Source organism: Vitis riparia, chromosome 1, assembly GCF_004353265.1.
Source record: "Vitis riparia cultivar Riparia Gloire de Montpellier isolate 1030 chromosome 1, EGFV_Vit.rip_1.0, whole genome shotgun sequence".
NCBI lineage: Eukaryota > Viridiplantae > Streptophyta > Magnoliopsida > Vitales > Vitaceae > Vitis > Vitis riparia.
This window is the reverse complement of record NC_048431.1, coordinates 11,606,959-11,624,098: the sequence shown is the minus strand read 5'-3', so window position 1 is coordinate 11,624,098 and position 17,140 is coordinate 11,606,959. Positions and strand designations below refer to the sequence as shown.

The 17,140-nt window shown below is 34.3% G+C and overlaps 2 protein-coding genes across 3 annotated transcripts; one reads left to right on the top strand and one right to left on the bottom strand.

The window, feature by feature from the left end:
* The first annotated feature begins 3,184 nt into the window (after positions 1-3,184).
* Positions 3,185-5,833, top strand: LOC117917577 (homeobox-leucine zipper protein HAT5-like). Of its 2 annotated transcripts, none has more exons than XM_034833905.1 (3): positions 3,185-3,484; positions 4,748-5,142; positions 5,214-5,833. In XM_034833905.1, exons 1-3 carry the CDS (start codon positions 3,433-3,435, stop codon positions 5,655-5,657), a joined length of 891 nt encoding a protein of 296 aa, XP_034689796.1. In that variant the 5' UTR covers positions 3,185-3,432; the 3' UTR covers positions 5,658-5,833. The 2 variants fall into 2 exon arrangements, with proteins under 2 accessions (XP_034689796.1, XP_034689787.1); XM_034833896.1 differs by having other exon boundaries at positions 3,186-3,559.
* Positions 5,834-10,834: 5,001 nt separating this feature from the next.
* On the bottom strand, positions 10,835-12,582 carry LOC117917589. The gene is made up of 2 exons (XM_034833916.1): positions 11,877-12,582; positions 10,835-11,337 (listed from the first exon to the last, which is right to left on the bottom strand). The coding sequence occupies exons 1-2, from the start codon at positions 12,395-12,397 to the stop codon at positions 10,923-10,925; spliced, it is 936 nt and encodes a 311-aa protein (XP_034689807.1). The 5' UTR covers positions 12,398-12,582; the 3' UTR covers positions 10,835-10,922.
* Between the last annotated feature and the right edge of the window lie 4,558 nt (positions 12,583-17,140).

Here is a 17,140-nt window from a genome sequence, read left to right as displayed (position 1 = left end):
CTAAGATACCTTTATTCTACATGAAGGGATTAATTCAAAAAATTTTACAAAAGAACTATCATGGCTAATGAATCGATTTCTTTTTATATCATGAATATAACTTTTAATAATAACTAATAAGTCAATTGCGTAAATAAAGAATAATTTAATTATTTATATTTAAAAATCACTTAGATTTTTCAAAATATTTGTAATATGAAACATCTATCCCAATTTTAGGTTAAACATTGCCCTAGAAGTGTAATTGTCAACTAACTGTGCCTCCCATTGGTCACCGGCACCTGAAGAGCGGCTGGAGCCAAACGGCTGGAGACGGAGGAAAGCGAAGGGAGGAGGAGGGGCAGCCGAGAAGAGAAGACGCGGCTGCTGGTGAGAGGAGAAATTAGCCAATTAGAAAGAAGAGAAAGAGGCGGTTCTCGGTAGCCTATGAAATATAAGAGAAATGAGTAGGGACGGTGCCCCATAAGGCGAGGGGGTGGTGACTCATCACCCCCCTAAATTCCGAGACCCTCTTTTGATTACGACTGATTCGACTCCTCCCTTTGTTGTCTTCCTCACCCCCCCACCTCCTTCTCATCCTTCTTTTTCTTCTTCCTCATTTCCCCATTTGCCCTCTACTCACTTCTCTCTCTCTTTTCCTTATCATCAAAAGAATTTTAAATTCTACTCTAAACTGTTAGTTAATTTGGCATATATTTTCACTTTTAAGTCTTTTATTGTAATTTAAAAGTTGATATTATTTTGGGATCGACTCACTAAAATGATGGAAGGTTGATGCTCACTATGCTGTATGCATGGACTCTGGATTGAGTGAAGGAAGAAACAAAAAAAATGTGAAGGCATTATCATAATCATCCAACAGGGTTGGTTGGCCATGTGTAAACAATGTCATTATTCATAACAGTGAAGAGGTGACAAATGAGAAGGATCAATGGGTGACTCCTTACCTAAGCTGTTTTAGGCATTTTGAGGTTTGAATAAATGTGACTTATAAGGTTATATTTGGTTCCCAAAAAATATTAAAAAAAGAAAAAAAATGTAAAAAAAATATATTTTATCATGTTTGATTATTGATAAAAAAAATATCAAAGAAAATATCCCCCAAAATTTTTAAGAATCAAAAAATAAGTAGCTCAATTTTTTATTTTTTTTCTTATACTTTTCATTTATATTTTCTTTCTTTTATATTTTCTTCAAATCTTTTTAAGAACCAAAAAAACGAGTAGCCGAAAGAAAGTTTTTCCTTTTCTATTTTCTCTAATTCAATGAATTTTACATAAAATGTTGCCCACTTTTCCACCTTTCTTTTCTCCTTTGATTTAACCTCACTCTTGTACGGTATGATTCCATTATGTTACCCTTTTGTTTTCTTTTATTATGAGAATGACAATAATGATTAATTAAGTCTTCGTAAATGTCTATAAACTTTTTTTAATCATGTATGTTTTAAAGTCAGAAGATCTATGAGGTCTAAACACTATCTATATTGTTAGAATGAGACATTATAAATATTATTAAAATTGATATTTAATCTTATAAAAAAAGTCTATTTAATAATTACAAATGATATCAAAATTGATATCCAATTCTAAAAATGATATCCATCTTGCAATCCAATTGGGCATGAGACAAAAATATTATATCTACATGACATGAGAGTGATTATGAAAATATTATATTTACATGAGAGTGAGTATAATATTGAATAACAACATGCCTACACGTACAATGTATTTGGTAAATCAATTTAATAACTTAAAATGATTTAATAATTCAATTTAAATCATTAAGTGAATTAAGTATATTTGATAAAATAACTTAATGATATGATTTAAAAGATAAAAACAACTTTTAAGTAATAAGTAAAACTATTAACTTATTCTTTAATCCACTATTTATTTTACCTTTTTACTTTTATTTGTCCTAATTACCTTCGCATTCTCTTTTACTACTCTACGACTTTTATTGTTACTCAATCTAATTTTTTGTAATTATAATTTAGGGGAAAATGAGTTTTGATTCACTAATTTGAAAAAATATAGAAAAAATAACTTCAACTTTTATAAATCAATTTTATCTTCATTCATTTAAAAATATTTTAAAATATATGCACTTTTTCATAACCCAAATAATTATTTTTTGAAATACTCTTTTTACTTCATAATATTAAATAAAATTATATAAAATTAACTTATCATTTTAATTTAATAAAAGTGTTTTAAAAATAAATATATTATAAATTTTTATTATATAATATGAGATACAAATTATTGTGAAAAAAATTCTTTGGGATTCTCAAGGGATATATAAAATCTTTCTAATTCTTTATTTAATAATGATTTTATATCGTGTATTATATAAATCCTCTCATCTTCTCATTTTATTTAATAAAATTTAATAAAAAAATTTGTTAGTTGACATCAATAATAAAATAAGAAATTTAAAATTTTAAAAATACAATTAAAACTAAAATATATAAAAATTAAGTTAAAATATTTATACTCATTGCATTTCCAACCTTTTCTTCATATTTATATTTTTCTATAGAGTGTTTTAATTAAGTTAAAATTAATATTTTATTTTATATTTTTAGCATTAAAGTTTTAATTTTTTAGTTTTAATTGTATTTTTTATTTTTGAATTTTCTTATTTTACTAATCTCAAATCAATTCTCACGACAAAAAAAAAAAGTTGTTAATTGGTGTTATTAATATGTAAAAGGGTCATCTTAGGAATTAATTATTTGAATTATAAAAAAGTACATGTATTTTAAAATATTTTTAAATGGGTGATGATAAATATAATTTATAAATATTTGAGTTTTGTTTATATATTTTTGAATTAGTGAATCAAAACCTACTTTTTCTTATAGTTTATAAAGATAAATATATCGATTTAATAATTTAGAATAAATTTTAAGTTAATTTCATTTAATAATCTTAATACTTAAAAATAAAAATTCAATAATAAGTATTAAGCTTTACAACAAGCACGGTAGCTTCAATACAAACACTTATAAAAGTAACTCTTTTAAGTTACATACTTGATTAATTTATTTTTTGATTTTAATATTTGTAGGGGTAGCATGGTAACTTCAAACAAGGCTCTCCACCCACCTAGATGAAAAATCAATCCTTCCCTTCACTCGCCCTCTTATAAGTTATAACATCTCTTAGGCTCTCTCCCCCGTAGAGGAAATCTCTCAATCTCTCTCTCATAAGAGAATTTCCATTCAAAGTTTGAGCAGTCGTTGTTGTTGCGAGTGATGGGTGTGAGGTCTCCCTACTCTCAAACTTACCACATTACCATAATTCTCATCACAAGCTTCTTTCGTCACAAGCCATAGATCAAAATTCAACACACCGCCCTTGCTTATTCTCCCAATAAATTAACATGACCCTTAGCTCATCTTAAATTCATATTCAGTCATCTATGGACGGTAGGAAACTGTATGGTGGCGGTTCAAACATGGCCGTTTTACTTCGTAAGGAAACACTTCCCTCTCCTTCAGAGCTTGTTGAATCTTTCTGGATTCCCGATTCTTCCACTACTTTCCTTGGTAATTTCGTTTTAAATCCTCTTTTTCTTACTTCTCTTTTGTTTCTGGGTTTTGGGTCGTGTGAGTTATCATTTTTCCCTGTTATCTCCTGTTTTCTCGGGTTCGTTGCTCTTTCTTTTTGTTAGTTTATATCAACTCTTTGTTTAGTTGTCAGGAAACGGAGGAAAAGAGAAGAAAAATGAAATTTAACCAAATTGTTCTTGTTGTTTTAGTCTTTGAAATGATAGCCATAACTCAACCAGACCCAGTATTATGTTCAGTGGAGGCGTGTCTTCAGTAAAAAGTTCTTATTTCTCATCAACCAAACGGAGCAACATGGGTTTTTTCTGGGGATGACTTTGGCATACATGCGTGCTTGAATAGTGGCATATTCCTTTTTCTATTTGTAGGGGTTGATAATTTTTTTATGAAATTTGAAAATTTTCCTATGTAATTATTTTTGTTCCAAATCTGACAATAATCTCTGTTATGTGGTTAATTGGGTGACTTCGATTTTCCTTTTCTTTTTTCATTTACTCGTCAAGTTAAATTGCGTGGTTTGTGAAGGAACTATGAAACAAACGTAGTGTCATGCCTTTGTTTGTGGGGTTGTGTTGATTCTCAGTTGCAGAGCAGAGTACCCATTGGTAGATATTCATGATGAAGTGACAGTTGCAAACTTTTCAATACAATTCTCACTTCACTCCGCTCTGCTTTGGTATAATTTCCTTTTATGAGGTTAATCTGCTTTCTCTTGTCCTAAGAATCAAGTCTGGCGGTATATCTAATTAGCTGGTGCCAGCTTCTCTGTTCATGAATTTCCCTTGCCTGCTGTTTGGTTGGTGAGAAAATAAAGTGGAATTCTGAATCTGATAATTTATTATGGTGTTTGCTTTCTGAATCTGATTATTTATTATGGTGTTTTGCTTTCTGGGGAAAAAAAAGTCAAAAATTGTTGTTCAGTGGATCAAAATAATTGTATTTGGCCCGAGTCTTGAGTTCGTGGAAATGAAGAAGTCGATTCATTCTCTTTTTATTATATTTTTTTTTGCAACCAGAGATTATACTTTTAACTTAGATGGAAACATTGAAAAACAAATCAAAGGGCGATGATCTTGTCAAAGTCCTTATAATGTAGCAAAGATATAGATATGATAATTCATAATTGGAAGAAGCTGGGGCCATCTAATGCTTATGTCTCTGTTTCAGGTTCTAAATCCGTCGTAAACTTTGAAGGTGTTGGTGGAGACGACACAAAAGATAGGCCATTCTTCCAAACACTCCATGAGGAAGAAAATGGCGATGAGGATTTTGAGGGGTGCTTTCATCGACCCGAGAAGAAAAGGCGGCTCACAGCCGGTCAAGTTCAGTTTCTTGAGAGGAATTTTGAGGTGGAGAATAAGCTTGAACCAGAGAGGAAGAACCAGCTTGCAAAGGAGCTTGGGCTGCAGCCACGGCAGGTTGCAATATGGTTTCAAAACAGACGAGCCCGGTTCAAGACCAAACAGCTGGAGAAGGACTATGATTCTTTGAAAGCTAGCTATGATAGCCTCAAGGCTGACTATGATCGCATCCTGAAAGAGAAGGAAAAACTTAAAACTGAGGTAATGCTTGATGTTTAGAGAAGATATCATCTCGTATTCCCCTTCTAATGCTTTATTTTTCTGCCCAACAGCTCCTGTTGCTGACGGACAAAGCGCTGATCGGGGAGAAAGAAGGGGAGAAAACAAAAGCATTGGAGAACATCAGTCCATCACATGCAGAATCTCAGAAAGCAATTCCCAATAGAGTTTCTGAACATGTACCACCCAATGCACCAATCCTCTTCTGTAAACAGGAAGATGCAAGTTCAGCCAAAAGTGATGTTTTTGATTCGGACAGCCCACTCTACACTGATGGGAATCATTCTTCGCTGTTGGAGCCAGCAGATTCCTCTCAGATCTTTGAGCCAGATCAGTCGGAGTTCTCTCAAGACGAAGAAGATAACCTAAGCAAGAGCCTCATCCCTCCACTATGCTTCCCAAAGCTCGAAGACTGCTCTTACCCTGACCCACCTGCAAATGCTTGTAATCTTGGATTGCCGGCTGAAGAGCAGCCCTTTTGGTTCTGGTCTTACTGAATGATCATTTTAGCACATAGGCTCCCATTTTGCCATGCAGTTTTCGGCTACTTCTTAAAGTGTCTTGCTGTAATTATGGTTAATAAACAATAAGTCCAAATGGTCTCTCTCTTAACCAGATGTGGTGTTTGGAATTTTTGGCTCTTGGATATGGTATTTTTAGCTTCTTTTCATAATTCATAGACCACATCAAGCATTCAGGCTAACTATAGGGAAGTAAATAATTCATCTTTACTGCAAAAAATGCTAGACATGACATGGTTCATTGCCCTGACAAGATTAAACAGTTCCACAGCATGTGAAGAAGTACCTGAAAAGGAAAAACAGTACACTTACATATAAAGAGTAAATGAGAAGAAAGCCATAATCTCTGTCCAACAGACTACTGCCGGAACCAAAATTTTCTGTAATAAGAGAGCACACTAGCAAAAACATAATGAAAACAAATATTTCGGTTCTTGAGATGGGTAATTCTTTTTCAAACAACTTGACAATTGGGTTGAAACACAGGCAGCGTGAAAAGAGGGGTATGTGGAAAAAATTTATCTGACCATGAGAAAGGCTAGAAGACTAAATGAGAACAGTGTCGTAATCCATGTGCCACTTAACCCTGTCATCCGGAGTGGACAAGCTAGCAGTGATTTTTTATTTTAAAAAAAATGATAATTCTGTTTGAAACAAAGAAAGGGATGGAGAGAAAAATAGGACGCCCACTCTCCAAAGTCATAACTTGAAACTAGTTTTTCTAGGACATGTTGTTCAATGGGCAAGGACTTTTAGCATCTACGGCTTTGTTGAAGATGTTGACAACTTGGTCTTCCAGATTTAAAAAAATTCAAGCTCTATCTCCTGCAACCACCCCTTATTTCTTTATCAAGATTTCGTCTGTGATGGAATATGATGCTGATGCGGTTGGGTTGCATACTTTATTCATTCTATTAAAATATATATACCCATTGCTTCATCCTGGTAACGACCAAAGAGTGAGTACTACTAGTTTATCACAGTTGAGCCAGTGAATTCAACTTCGATTGTTCATCCGCCCATAATTTAATGGATAAATATGCACTCTTAACGAGTTTTGGAGTAGCATTCCTGAAATGAACTGTCTCAAATATAGCTAATAACAGCGTGGTTTTTGAAGACTACTCCAAAATAAAGCATACCAACATTGAAATCCAATGATCAAGTCAACAAAATCATGCTGATTTACTTTTTCTTTCATCATTTACTTTGTCAGAGTCCCATGGGGTTTGGATGAGTAGTTAGTTATGAGTTATGATGATTAAGTTGCATATCCACGAAAAAAAAAAAAGCAGAAGCCATCAAGTGATGTATGTAATGATCCTGGCTCACTGGCTCATGTCCACGTGCATTGCCCATGCTCCAGGAATCCAAAGCTGAGAGTTGTGGCTGAAGAGCTAGATAGCTAGTATGGCTACACCCCATTTTGGCATCTGATTTTTCTGTCAAGTTAAAATCCTATTCAATCTCACTTACTGCTCAATCACATGGCAACAACAGTCACTCTGTTGGCAGTTTGGCACATCCACATAGGAGTGTTACAAATGGAAAATAGACACTCCTTAACGAATTCAAAAGGCTAACAATTGATGAGAAAAATCTTAAGCAAAAAAAAAAGGCGTTGGCAGCTAAAGAACCCGTGATATGCAGCACTTGACAAAAATTGTTTGAAAAATGTTAATATCAATCATTTTTTATGGGAAGAAAGGTATGGGAGATGGGGGTGCCTCAAACTGATGGTCAAAATTTGTTGATTACAATGTGGGGGAAGGGGAGGTGAATGAGACAAGGGGTTGTCGGCGACGTGTGCGGCAGTGACCGGAGGGAGTTGAAGGAGGGGAGTGCAGGTGTGTTCAAAAATGGCACGCAACAGCAACGCAGGCAGCGTAGACCACGGAACCATATGGGTCAGGGCCCCATCTGAGGTCTGAGATGTAAGGGGAGTTGGCAGCTAATGAACGGTTCTGGTTGAAAGAGGAGGTGGGGTCCGCAGCAGAATAGTCCTTTTCATTTATTCCGTTCCAGGAGATGCAGATAAGAAGGGGAATGGGATGTGATGTAGGCGAGAGGCCCTAAGGAGGGAGGGGGGACCCCCTACCTTCAGATTGAGATTGGCTTTCTTGTCTGTCACAACACAAACCCCTCTCCCATGTCGCTCTGGGTGGTCCCTCTTCACCTACCTGCCACCACGTCTCCCTGTCAGAGAGTCTGTAGCCTGATGGATTGTTTCTATTTTCAGCTGCATTGGGCTTGGACTCAACCCCCTCCAGGCCGATCTCAGCCCAAATGCAGCTACTCTGTACTCTCCCTCGTGTGTTAGTGGGATCAAATGTGTGCGCTTTTTACATGCCTTTCCCCATTCCAATTCTATCTCATCCCTTCCTCCCACTCTAGGCAGCTGTATATGGGACAATCTTATTCTTTACCAAGCAACATCCTTCTGTCCCTCCCACTTCTCGCTAACCTGGCGTTCCTCTATTTTTTTTAAGGTTAAAATTATAGAATCCACGTTAACGTGTCGACTGTTGTAATTATGTCGCTCTAGGATTTGCTCCAACCAGCAAGGAATATACTAGGTTGGTTTGTTTTGCCGTGTTAAACACAGCAGCATCTGTTCTAGACTTCTAGTTAGCTTTTTTATGGATGGTCATAACAAAAGCCTAAAATAAAAATGAGCAACAATGATTATGCTGTCAAATTATTAACCTGCCCCCCCACCCATCAATATCTTTCTGGCTGGGCTCCCAGAATTTCCAAATCAAGTTTCACTCTACCTACCCGTCTGTAAATCAAAGCTTGCTGCTTATAATCAAACATGGTCCAGTTCTCAAAATTTTAGACCATCCAGTCTCATCATAGGTTGTGGTTCTGCAGGATCTTTTGACCCACCAGCAGGATCAATTCAGATTCATTTCCATGGTTCCAAAATGAGGACTTGGGAATTCCAGAAGAAGCAAGCAAGAAGAAACCATTCCCGACTTGTATTCCACATCACCAAGAAAATACACACGGCTCGTACCCTTTATTTAAGAAGACATTCAAATAAGCTAAACCTCATAACTAGAAACCTGTGTTTCAATTAATGCACACATAGATCATGAACAGGAGAAAGTCCCCCATGAGGCCAAGATTCTAAATATGGAGCCAAACTTAAACTTGCCCTAAAAGCACCCGGAAGGTCAGGCAGGCAAAAGAATCTAGTATATGGGCATGCTTGCTACTTTGCCTCTCTAAGTTGCAACAGCGTTGACTGTGAACAACTGAAGCTGCCAAAGCTACTTGCTTCTTAATATCACTCCAAAACTTTAATCGAAAAACAGCACCAAAAATGAAAACGATCCCCCTATGACATTATGCAAAAGCAGAAAGCCCATAATCCTTTAACCCCCCCTAGCATGTGAAATTCTTCCTAGTATCCCAGTAAAAGGCCTCTGAGAGCAGAAGCTTCTCAGCAGAGCAGATTTTTGATCTGGCAGAAGGTGAGACTTGCTCAATGGCACAGCAAAACTGCAATACTGAAGACATACATTTCCCTCAAGATTCATCTTGGTATTCTCCCTTGAGTGGGATCCATTTCAAATTCCTAAGAGCAGCCAGCTAATAAGAATTTGACGCTGAAACCATTCAAGATAGGCACAGACCAATTTCACAGGGTAAGCTGTTAGCAACTCTCAATACCCTTTCAGGATTAAAAGATATTGGAAAATTAATCTATCAACAATTCTCTGAAGGAAGAAAGCAAATGCATTTAGAAGCCCAGGAAATCTAGAAAAATCCCCAATGAGATGGTTTAAAAAGAAGAAAATTTCTACAGAAATTACCCACCGAATCATCTTGTCTCTGTTCCATTCATTCTCCTCAATTAAATCATCATAGTAAGGCGATGATTTGTTCATGATACCCAATGGCGAAAACCTTTACCAACTCCAGGCTTTCGAGTTCAATGCACATTTGAATTTCTTAAAAGTAATCAAGGAATTCAAATCCTATAATACTGTAACTTTGGTCCCTATATAAGGAAGAAAAATGGGAAACCGCCCAACCCTCATTGACTTACCTGATAAAAATTGTATCCCTGGTCACAGACACTGATAACAGAAGGCAGGTCAGTTATGTAATTGGCTAAATCCCCTAGCTTTGTTCTATTTGGATGCTTGAGTGATTACCCTCTGGTTCTCAACACTATTCCTAAAGGAAATTCATTAAATATAGGAATTGTGGTAGGAGGAACACCTGACACACTGCACCAGACCCATACCTGGAGCGGCAACCCTATAATCCAATCCATACAATGTAGAATAAGCCAAGCTCGTCTAAGTATATTTTCTATCAAGAGGTAAACTAGCTCATAAAAGTAATGCCATTATACCTATCCAGAAGTCCCTGTGGCAGAAATTCCCTTGACCTTATTAAGAGATAACTCCACCATTCTCCTGAAATTCCCTTTTAGCTGGTCTTCCTCCTTTAGTGGACATAATTTCCAACTTACACCTGCAAGATATCTTCTTTACTGATCCAACTCTAGCTCCATATTCCTGCAGTCATAACCTCATTCATTTGCTTACAGCAATTGTTAAACAGTTATGAATAACTATCTTATTTAGCATCAATCCAAAATAGAGTTATGTATCTCCATTGAGCTGCCAAAGGTTGAAGAAAGACGGAATTATTTACCAGAAAGATACACAATCTTAACCCTAAGAATGCAGGCTAAAAGACAAAGTAAACATAACATACCATTAAACATGATTAAATGTATAATATCTCAAATATCTACAGAACAGAATACAAAATAGTGAGGTTACTCTTAAAGCACCTAATTAATTATATGGATTTGTCATTGCCTGTCCACTTCCAATCATATTATCCAAGAAAGATTTCATGCCCATTATGACTTCCTTTTCATGAAAGAAAAGGATGTGAATCACAGGCATCTTTCAATAGTCTCTTTCAAACTAAAATATCCACATTTTTTCCAGCCAACTGAATGTCTTCCCTAAAGAAAAGATTTGCTCCATATTTCTTTGTCCCAGATACTTGAGATAAAATCTCTCTAGAAGAGAGACAGTCCTTGTCCAGAATTCTGAGAGAAAACTATGTATCATATAGAAACCAAGTTCATAATGTAGGCAGGATGATAAACTTCTAGTCACTTCAATCAATAGCCACACTTACCATGAATTTAAAGGGCATTGATACACTTCCATAAAAATAACTGCATTGTTCATGTGAGATTGCATATTAGTTTGAAGAACCTAAAGCCTTTGTGAGACTTCGGAGGACACTCCACATAAATGTGGAAATAAAGAATAGAATAACACCAGTTACAATGGCATACTTGAGACCAAGGTTCACCAGCAAGTTTACAAGAAGTCCAGCCAGCACAACGCCAAAGAAATTTGCTGACACAGCAGGCCAAAATGGCATATCAAGAATAGAAGCAATGATGGCCCCTGTCCATGCTCCAGTTCCAGGAAAAGGCACAGCCACAAAGAGCATCAGGCCCAGCCATTGAAACTCTTCCACAGGGCCAGCCTTCTCTTTGGCCTTCTCAAATAGCATGTCGAGAAACCGAGACGCTGACTTGTTCTTTCCAGCAAGAAAAGTGGCAAATCTCTTCAAATAGAGTATAATGAAGGGCACAGGAATCATGTTACTGCAAAACACAGCCAGAAATTTGTTTGCTTTAACCTGATCGAAGGAACAATATACTAAAAGTTAGATAACCCCTTCCTGAAAACTCATGCAGATAATCCCAGGGGTGACAAGATAGTGGAATTTTCCAAAATGTAGAACCTCAAGCATTAACCCACAAATTCTGTCAAACAGGTTCAAAGAACAAAGTGATGAATTTTTTTTTTTGATAAAACTTAAGTAGCCATTACAGTACCTTTATTATAAGCACAAGTTCTATCAAATTTGTTTAAGGGCTAGAATGATCAAACTCATCAAATGAAAACTATCAGAACATTGAAGATATCGTTAGTTTTATGAGTAAGCACATATGTTCTGCCAAATGGGGGTTTAGAAAAGAAAATTTATCAGAAAAAGTGATCATTTCTTTAATTCTGTAGATACAATATACATTAGGCATAGAATAGGTTGAATTTTTACGATACCCTCTATTAATTGTTTGACGACTTGCAAGATAAAATATAAAAAGTGGGGTTTTAAGAGGAAGAAAATAAGACTCACCCTAACACAGATAGGATAGTTAGGGTTGCAGGCTTGAGTTGCATCCAGTAACCAACAGGAATAGCCCCACGAAGCTCAATCACAGGAAGCGTAGCTAGGGCAACGACTACAGCCTCATCAGGCCAGCCCAAGCTCCGCAAGGCGCTCGCAACCTTGAGACCGAAGCTGGAAGCTCTGATGGAATCAGCAGCAGCATTAGCATCCCCAGATGCTGCAAACCACGCAACGGACAGAGACGCCCAAAACAAGACCCAGAACAAAAATTTCACAGGCGGACCCTCAAAGTGCCCAACTTTATCAAGAAACTCGTCTGGAGAGGCTTGCGCAGGAGTGGAATGGGGAGGAGAAATGGTAAGAGGAGGCCTCGAGTGGCGTGAATTTCTCAAGGCCAAGGACGGGTTTGGCTTGAAAAGACGATGTTGGTTGTGGGCACTGCGGGAATGTAGCCAGATTGCGAGATGGGTCCTTCTAGAAGACACAGTTAAGGGTAGTGGTGGTGGTGATGATACAGAGGCCGCCATTGGAAAAGCAGAAGCAGGTCAACAACAACTCACAAGTATCATTTGTCTTCCAAGCTGAGCTCCACATCCATAGGGTTGGCTGAGGCCTGAGGGTTACTCCTTGTTGAATTATCCTTCGTCGGACAATTGTATCTCGATAGAGTGTTAAAATGTAGTGCAATCTCCCGACACGCCTAGGGTTTTTAGGGGTTATCGATAATATAATTTTATAATGGCAATAAGGCATAAAAGCCAAGATCAAAAAAAAAATTTGGGGGATGAAACGAGGAACACTTAGATATTGGCAAATTTAGTTCATTTGCATTTGCATTTGCATTTGCATGAGGACAGCATACATGCTAATACAACATTTAAACACCCAACAAATGTTAGCTAATATATACATTCTTACCTTAATATATATATTCTTTTAATTTAAATGAATAATGCACCACTTTGCAAATGGCTTCTTAGGACATTCTCTTCACACAACAAAATCAAATAAAATTTTGATATACTTTTCTTTTCAAATCTATATAAAATAAAAATGCAAATTTTCATATGATAATATAAAAATAGTAGAAAATATTTTTTGTTTATTTATAAACGTAATTTTTTTACGTAAAAAAATAAAAAATAAAAAAAAACCTTTTGAGTTACCTCCTGATATGCCTAAATCTCAATTGGTTGTTTCATCAACCAATTTGATCAATAACATCTAAATCCACTCTATTCCACTCTCAAATGTAGAACTTTATTTGAGTCTGAAATCATTTTCCAATTATGAGACATCAATCAATCTTTCCATAAGTCTATTTTTCACTTTATTCTAGACACTAGTATTTGTTTTGCAAAAGTAAATTATTAAATGATCTCCCTAATTCCTTTTGGTATTTTTCCTTTAATCTTAACTTCTTGAATTTAATTTTAAACACATAAAATATTCAAAATTGATTTCTTAGGTAAGGAATATGATTTTTCCTTGTTGCACTCACTGAATAAGTTCTTTTTTGGAGCTATGCAATGTTTATTTAATTTAAAAATGTTATGTGTATAATCATGCCTTGGATGTAAACTAGATATATTAAATAGGTTGCACAAATCATCTTTAGGTTAGTTAAATAAATTAATCTATGCATGTCATGGAAATATACTATGTTCTAGACCAATTAAAACTTTACGAAAACGGCTACTAATCGGGACATAATTAATTAATTGGAGGAGACCCTTTTGTTTCGAGAAATAGATGAATAAGCCCAATAATGTGAGAGAAACTTTGCTATGTTGTGTGCTTATAAAATAAAATTAACACAACAAAAATTAGAAGATTTTATTGACAACAATTCTAATAGGTGTATGAGTTTAAAATAATGGTTGTGTTGATATTTTGTTTTGATTTCAATTCTATTGTAATTTAAATCTTAGTATTTCAAATTCTTGAATTTTTTGAGTTTGACATTATTTGAGGTGTCTAAAAGGTCTCTTCCTCTTATATTACATTTATGGGTAACAAGGAAATGTTGATAATGAACATAACATTCTTAGAATTTACTAGCCCTTTAACTTCTTGTTACACCATAATTCAGCTCAAAAAATAGTATTTGAAAGTATTTCATGTATTGGAAATAAGGGTTTATTACACTTTATCCCCTAACTTATAGTGTGTTTTGCATATTGTCTCGTCAAGTTTAAAATCGAGTAATAGACATTTCATACTTTATAATTGTATGTAATGTGCATTTTTGAAGTGATTGTGTTACCGTAATTGAATGGAAGACACATGTATTGTCCACGTGACCTATTTAAGTGAGGGTAAAAGGATCATTTCATTTAAGAATCCTCAGAACCCTAATCCAACCCGTCCTCCTTCCTCCATTCCTCCACTCAATCTCCATCATATGTCTTGCCTCCACCGCCTTTGGCACTGTCGTGGATCCCTTCACCAACCACCCATCGCACTACCACCTAGCCAGTGTGGACTCCACCCTTCTCAAATCCTACATCGTCACTTCCCTAGTCAATCCCTAGCTCCAATGTCTCTCCCCCAAACATCCGCAAAACCTCAACCTCTCTTCCAAATCTTCCACCACGCTAGCAAATTCCACCCCAATTTCACCCATAATTATGAAACCTACCTCACCACAATAAGACTGTCAACTGCTTCAAACTTGTCAAATCCTGAATTTTCCAATTTCCAATTTCTTTGAATGAGAGAGATGATTAGAAATGCTTAAGAAAAGTTTCCTTTTTGGATTTTTGTTTCTTGAGCATTTTCGTTGGATTTGACAAAGTTGTCATTTAAATTATGATTTGATTTTCTTTTTGGATTTTATATTGTTTTTCAATCACTTTTATATTTGAAGATTTGAATTTGGCTAGTTTGGATCGTAATGGTGTTTTGATTTAGCTCTTTAACTGCTAGGTAAAATAGCTTTTGAATTAAAGTTGTATTAGAATTTATCGATGTTTATAATTTAGTTATGTTTTTTTGCAAATGTGTTTGGTTAAGCTTGTTTGATTGCCGAGAAAATGTGGTGAAAGAAAATGAAGGAAGGAAGGAGGGGGGTTGGGTTTGGGTTAGGATTTTTTTTTACAAATGTGCTTGGTCAAGCATGTTTGGTTGCCAAGAAAATGTGATGAAAGAAAATGAAGAAAGGAAGAAGAAGAGTTGGGTTAGGGTTTTTTCTGCATATGTGTTTGGTTGCCAAGAAAAATGTTGTGAAAGAAAACAAAGGAAGGAAGAAGGAGGGGTTGGATAAGGGTTCAGGGGATTTTTAAATGAAATGACCTTTTTTCCTTCACTTAAATAGGTCACATGGAAAGCACATGTGTCTTTCGCCCAATTAAGGTAACATCGTCACTTCAAAAATGCACATTGCATACAATTATAAAGTATGAAAAATACATTACTCAATTTTAAACTCGATGGGGGCAATATGCAAAATACGTTATAGGTTATGGGGTAAAATGTAATAAACCCTAGAAACAATTATGTATTTTGTTTTCCATTTAAGGATTGTACTTGCCTTTTTGGAAGGGGAAAAGTTAGAAACGAGATAAATGTAGAATTTCACCTTCTATTTCTAAATAGTATTTGAATATAACTTGAAGCTTTTTGCTTATATATTTATACTTAATATGCAACTTACTTTGTAAATTGGGATGTCATGCAATGCAAATAGTAATAAAATCTCATACTATTTTGCTTTTAGCATAACATTTAGTTATTAGAATTAGCACAATGTATCTTGACATAATTCCTTTAAGATTTTATATATATTTTTTGTCAAGGATCAATATCAATATTTGAATCAATTTATGACAACATGATCACACAAGAGATAAGTATTTTCAAAAAGATAGGTTCATGATCGTATGTTGTACTTGCCACATAGTTCAAATTAAAACCAAATAATCTTTTCGACTACACTCATCAATACAATTGAAAAGTTGTACACGTCCAATGTGACATGTTCCTTTGTAAAGCCATTGTTCACATCATCTTGTATGATATTTTATGCAATGAAAATTTGCTTGTAGAGAATTAAGAGCTAATGCTAGAAAAGATCTTCTCATTTGCAATATTGTTCATAAATAGCCCCACAAATGACAACTTGTTACTAATGACAATGGATATTAGAATTGTGAAACTCTATGATTATAGAGATATTGACAATGTAGTGGTTTCTTAGAAATCTATAGTAGATAGCATTTTTATTAAATTAGTCAATCTACCACAAAAGAAGATGAGAATTAAGGGTCTTTGAAATATTAACAATAATAACATTTATTCTTTGTATTATTTTAGTTTTTATTTAATATTTTTAATTAATTAATTTTAATGATGCATGAGTTATTTTAAAACCATTTTACCTTTTCTATTTTTTTTTTAAAGATTTATATATGATTTTCATTTACCTCCTATAATCTTTTTAACAAAATATAAAGGGAACCAAATATAAATGAATTGATTTTAATGACTTGCATGTCACGCTATATTTTACTACTACTTTAAAAAAAAAAGCACAAAAGACAAAAGAAAAATAGAAAATTGAAGTTAAAAGGGGAATAAGAGAAAAAGACAAAAGATGAAATGGTCAAAATTTTAAATCATTACTTATGTATTTTAAAAGAATTTGTAACCTTGGTGAGGTGGTTCTATTTGATAATTTCTATCGTAATGGTTTTAAAAGGTTGTTTTTTTCTAATGAGGTTTTAATAAAACATATATAATGAATGTTTGTTGTTCATAACAGAGCATATTGATATTACTTTTGAGTCCTTCCAATAAATAAAGATGGCCTTGTTTGCCATAGTTTTTTAAAACTTTTATAAAAATTATTATTTTATTTTTTAACTTCAAAACAAGTTTCAGAAAACATAGTTAAACGAATTTATATTTTTCTTTTATTTTTTAAAATTGATGAAAACAATTATTACTTGTTATAAAAAAAATTGTTTTATATTTTATTATATTTTTAAAAATTATTTTTAGAAAACAATTATCAAATAATACTAGAAATTTTTAAAAACAATTTTGTGCTTTTTAAAATATAAAACTGTTTTTATATCATAGACTCTTGTATTCTTTGTTTTTTTTAATCTTTAAATATTTATTTTGTACCATCATGTATAAGATTTTTATGTTTTTTAAAATAATTTTAATAACCTTTTATTTAAAAAAAAAAAAATTCATCAAAATTGAAATCTACTTGAATATTTTCACATTAGGTGGATGGAAATCCCCACGAAGAGGGACGCGCC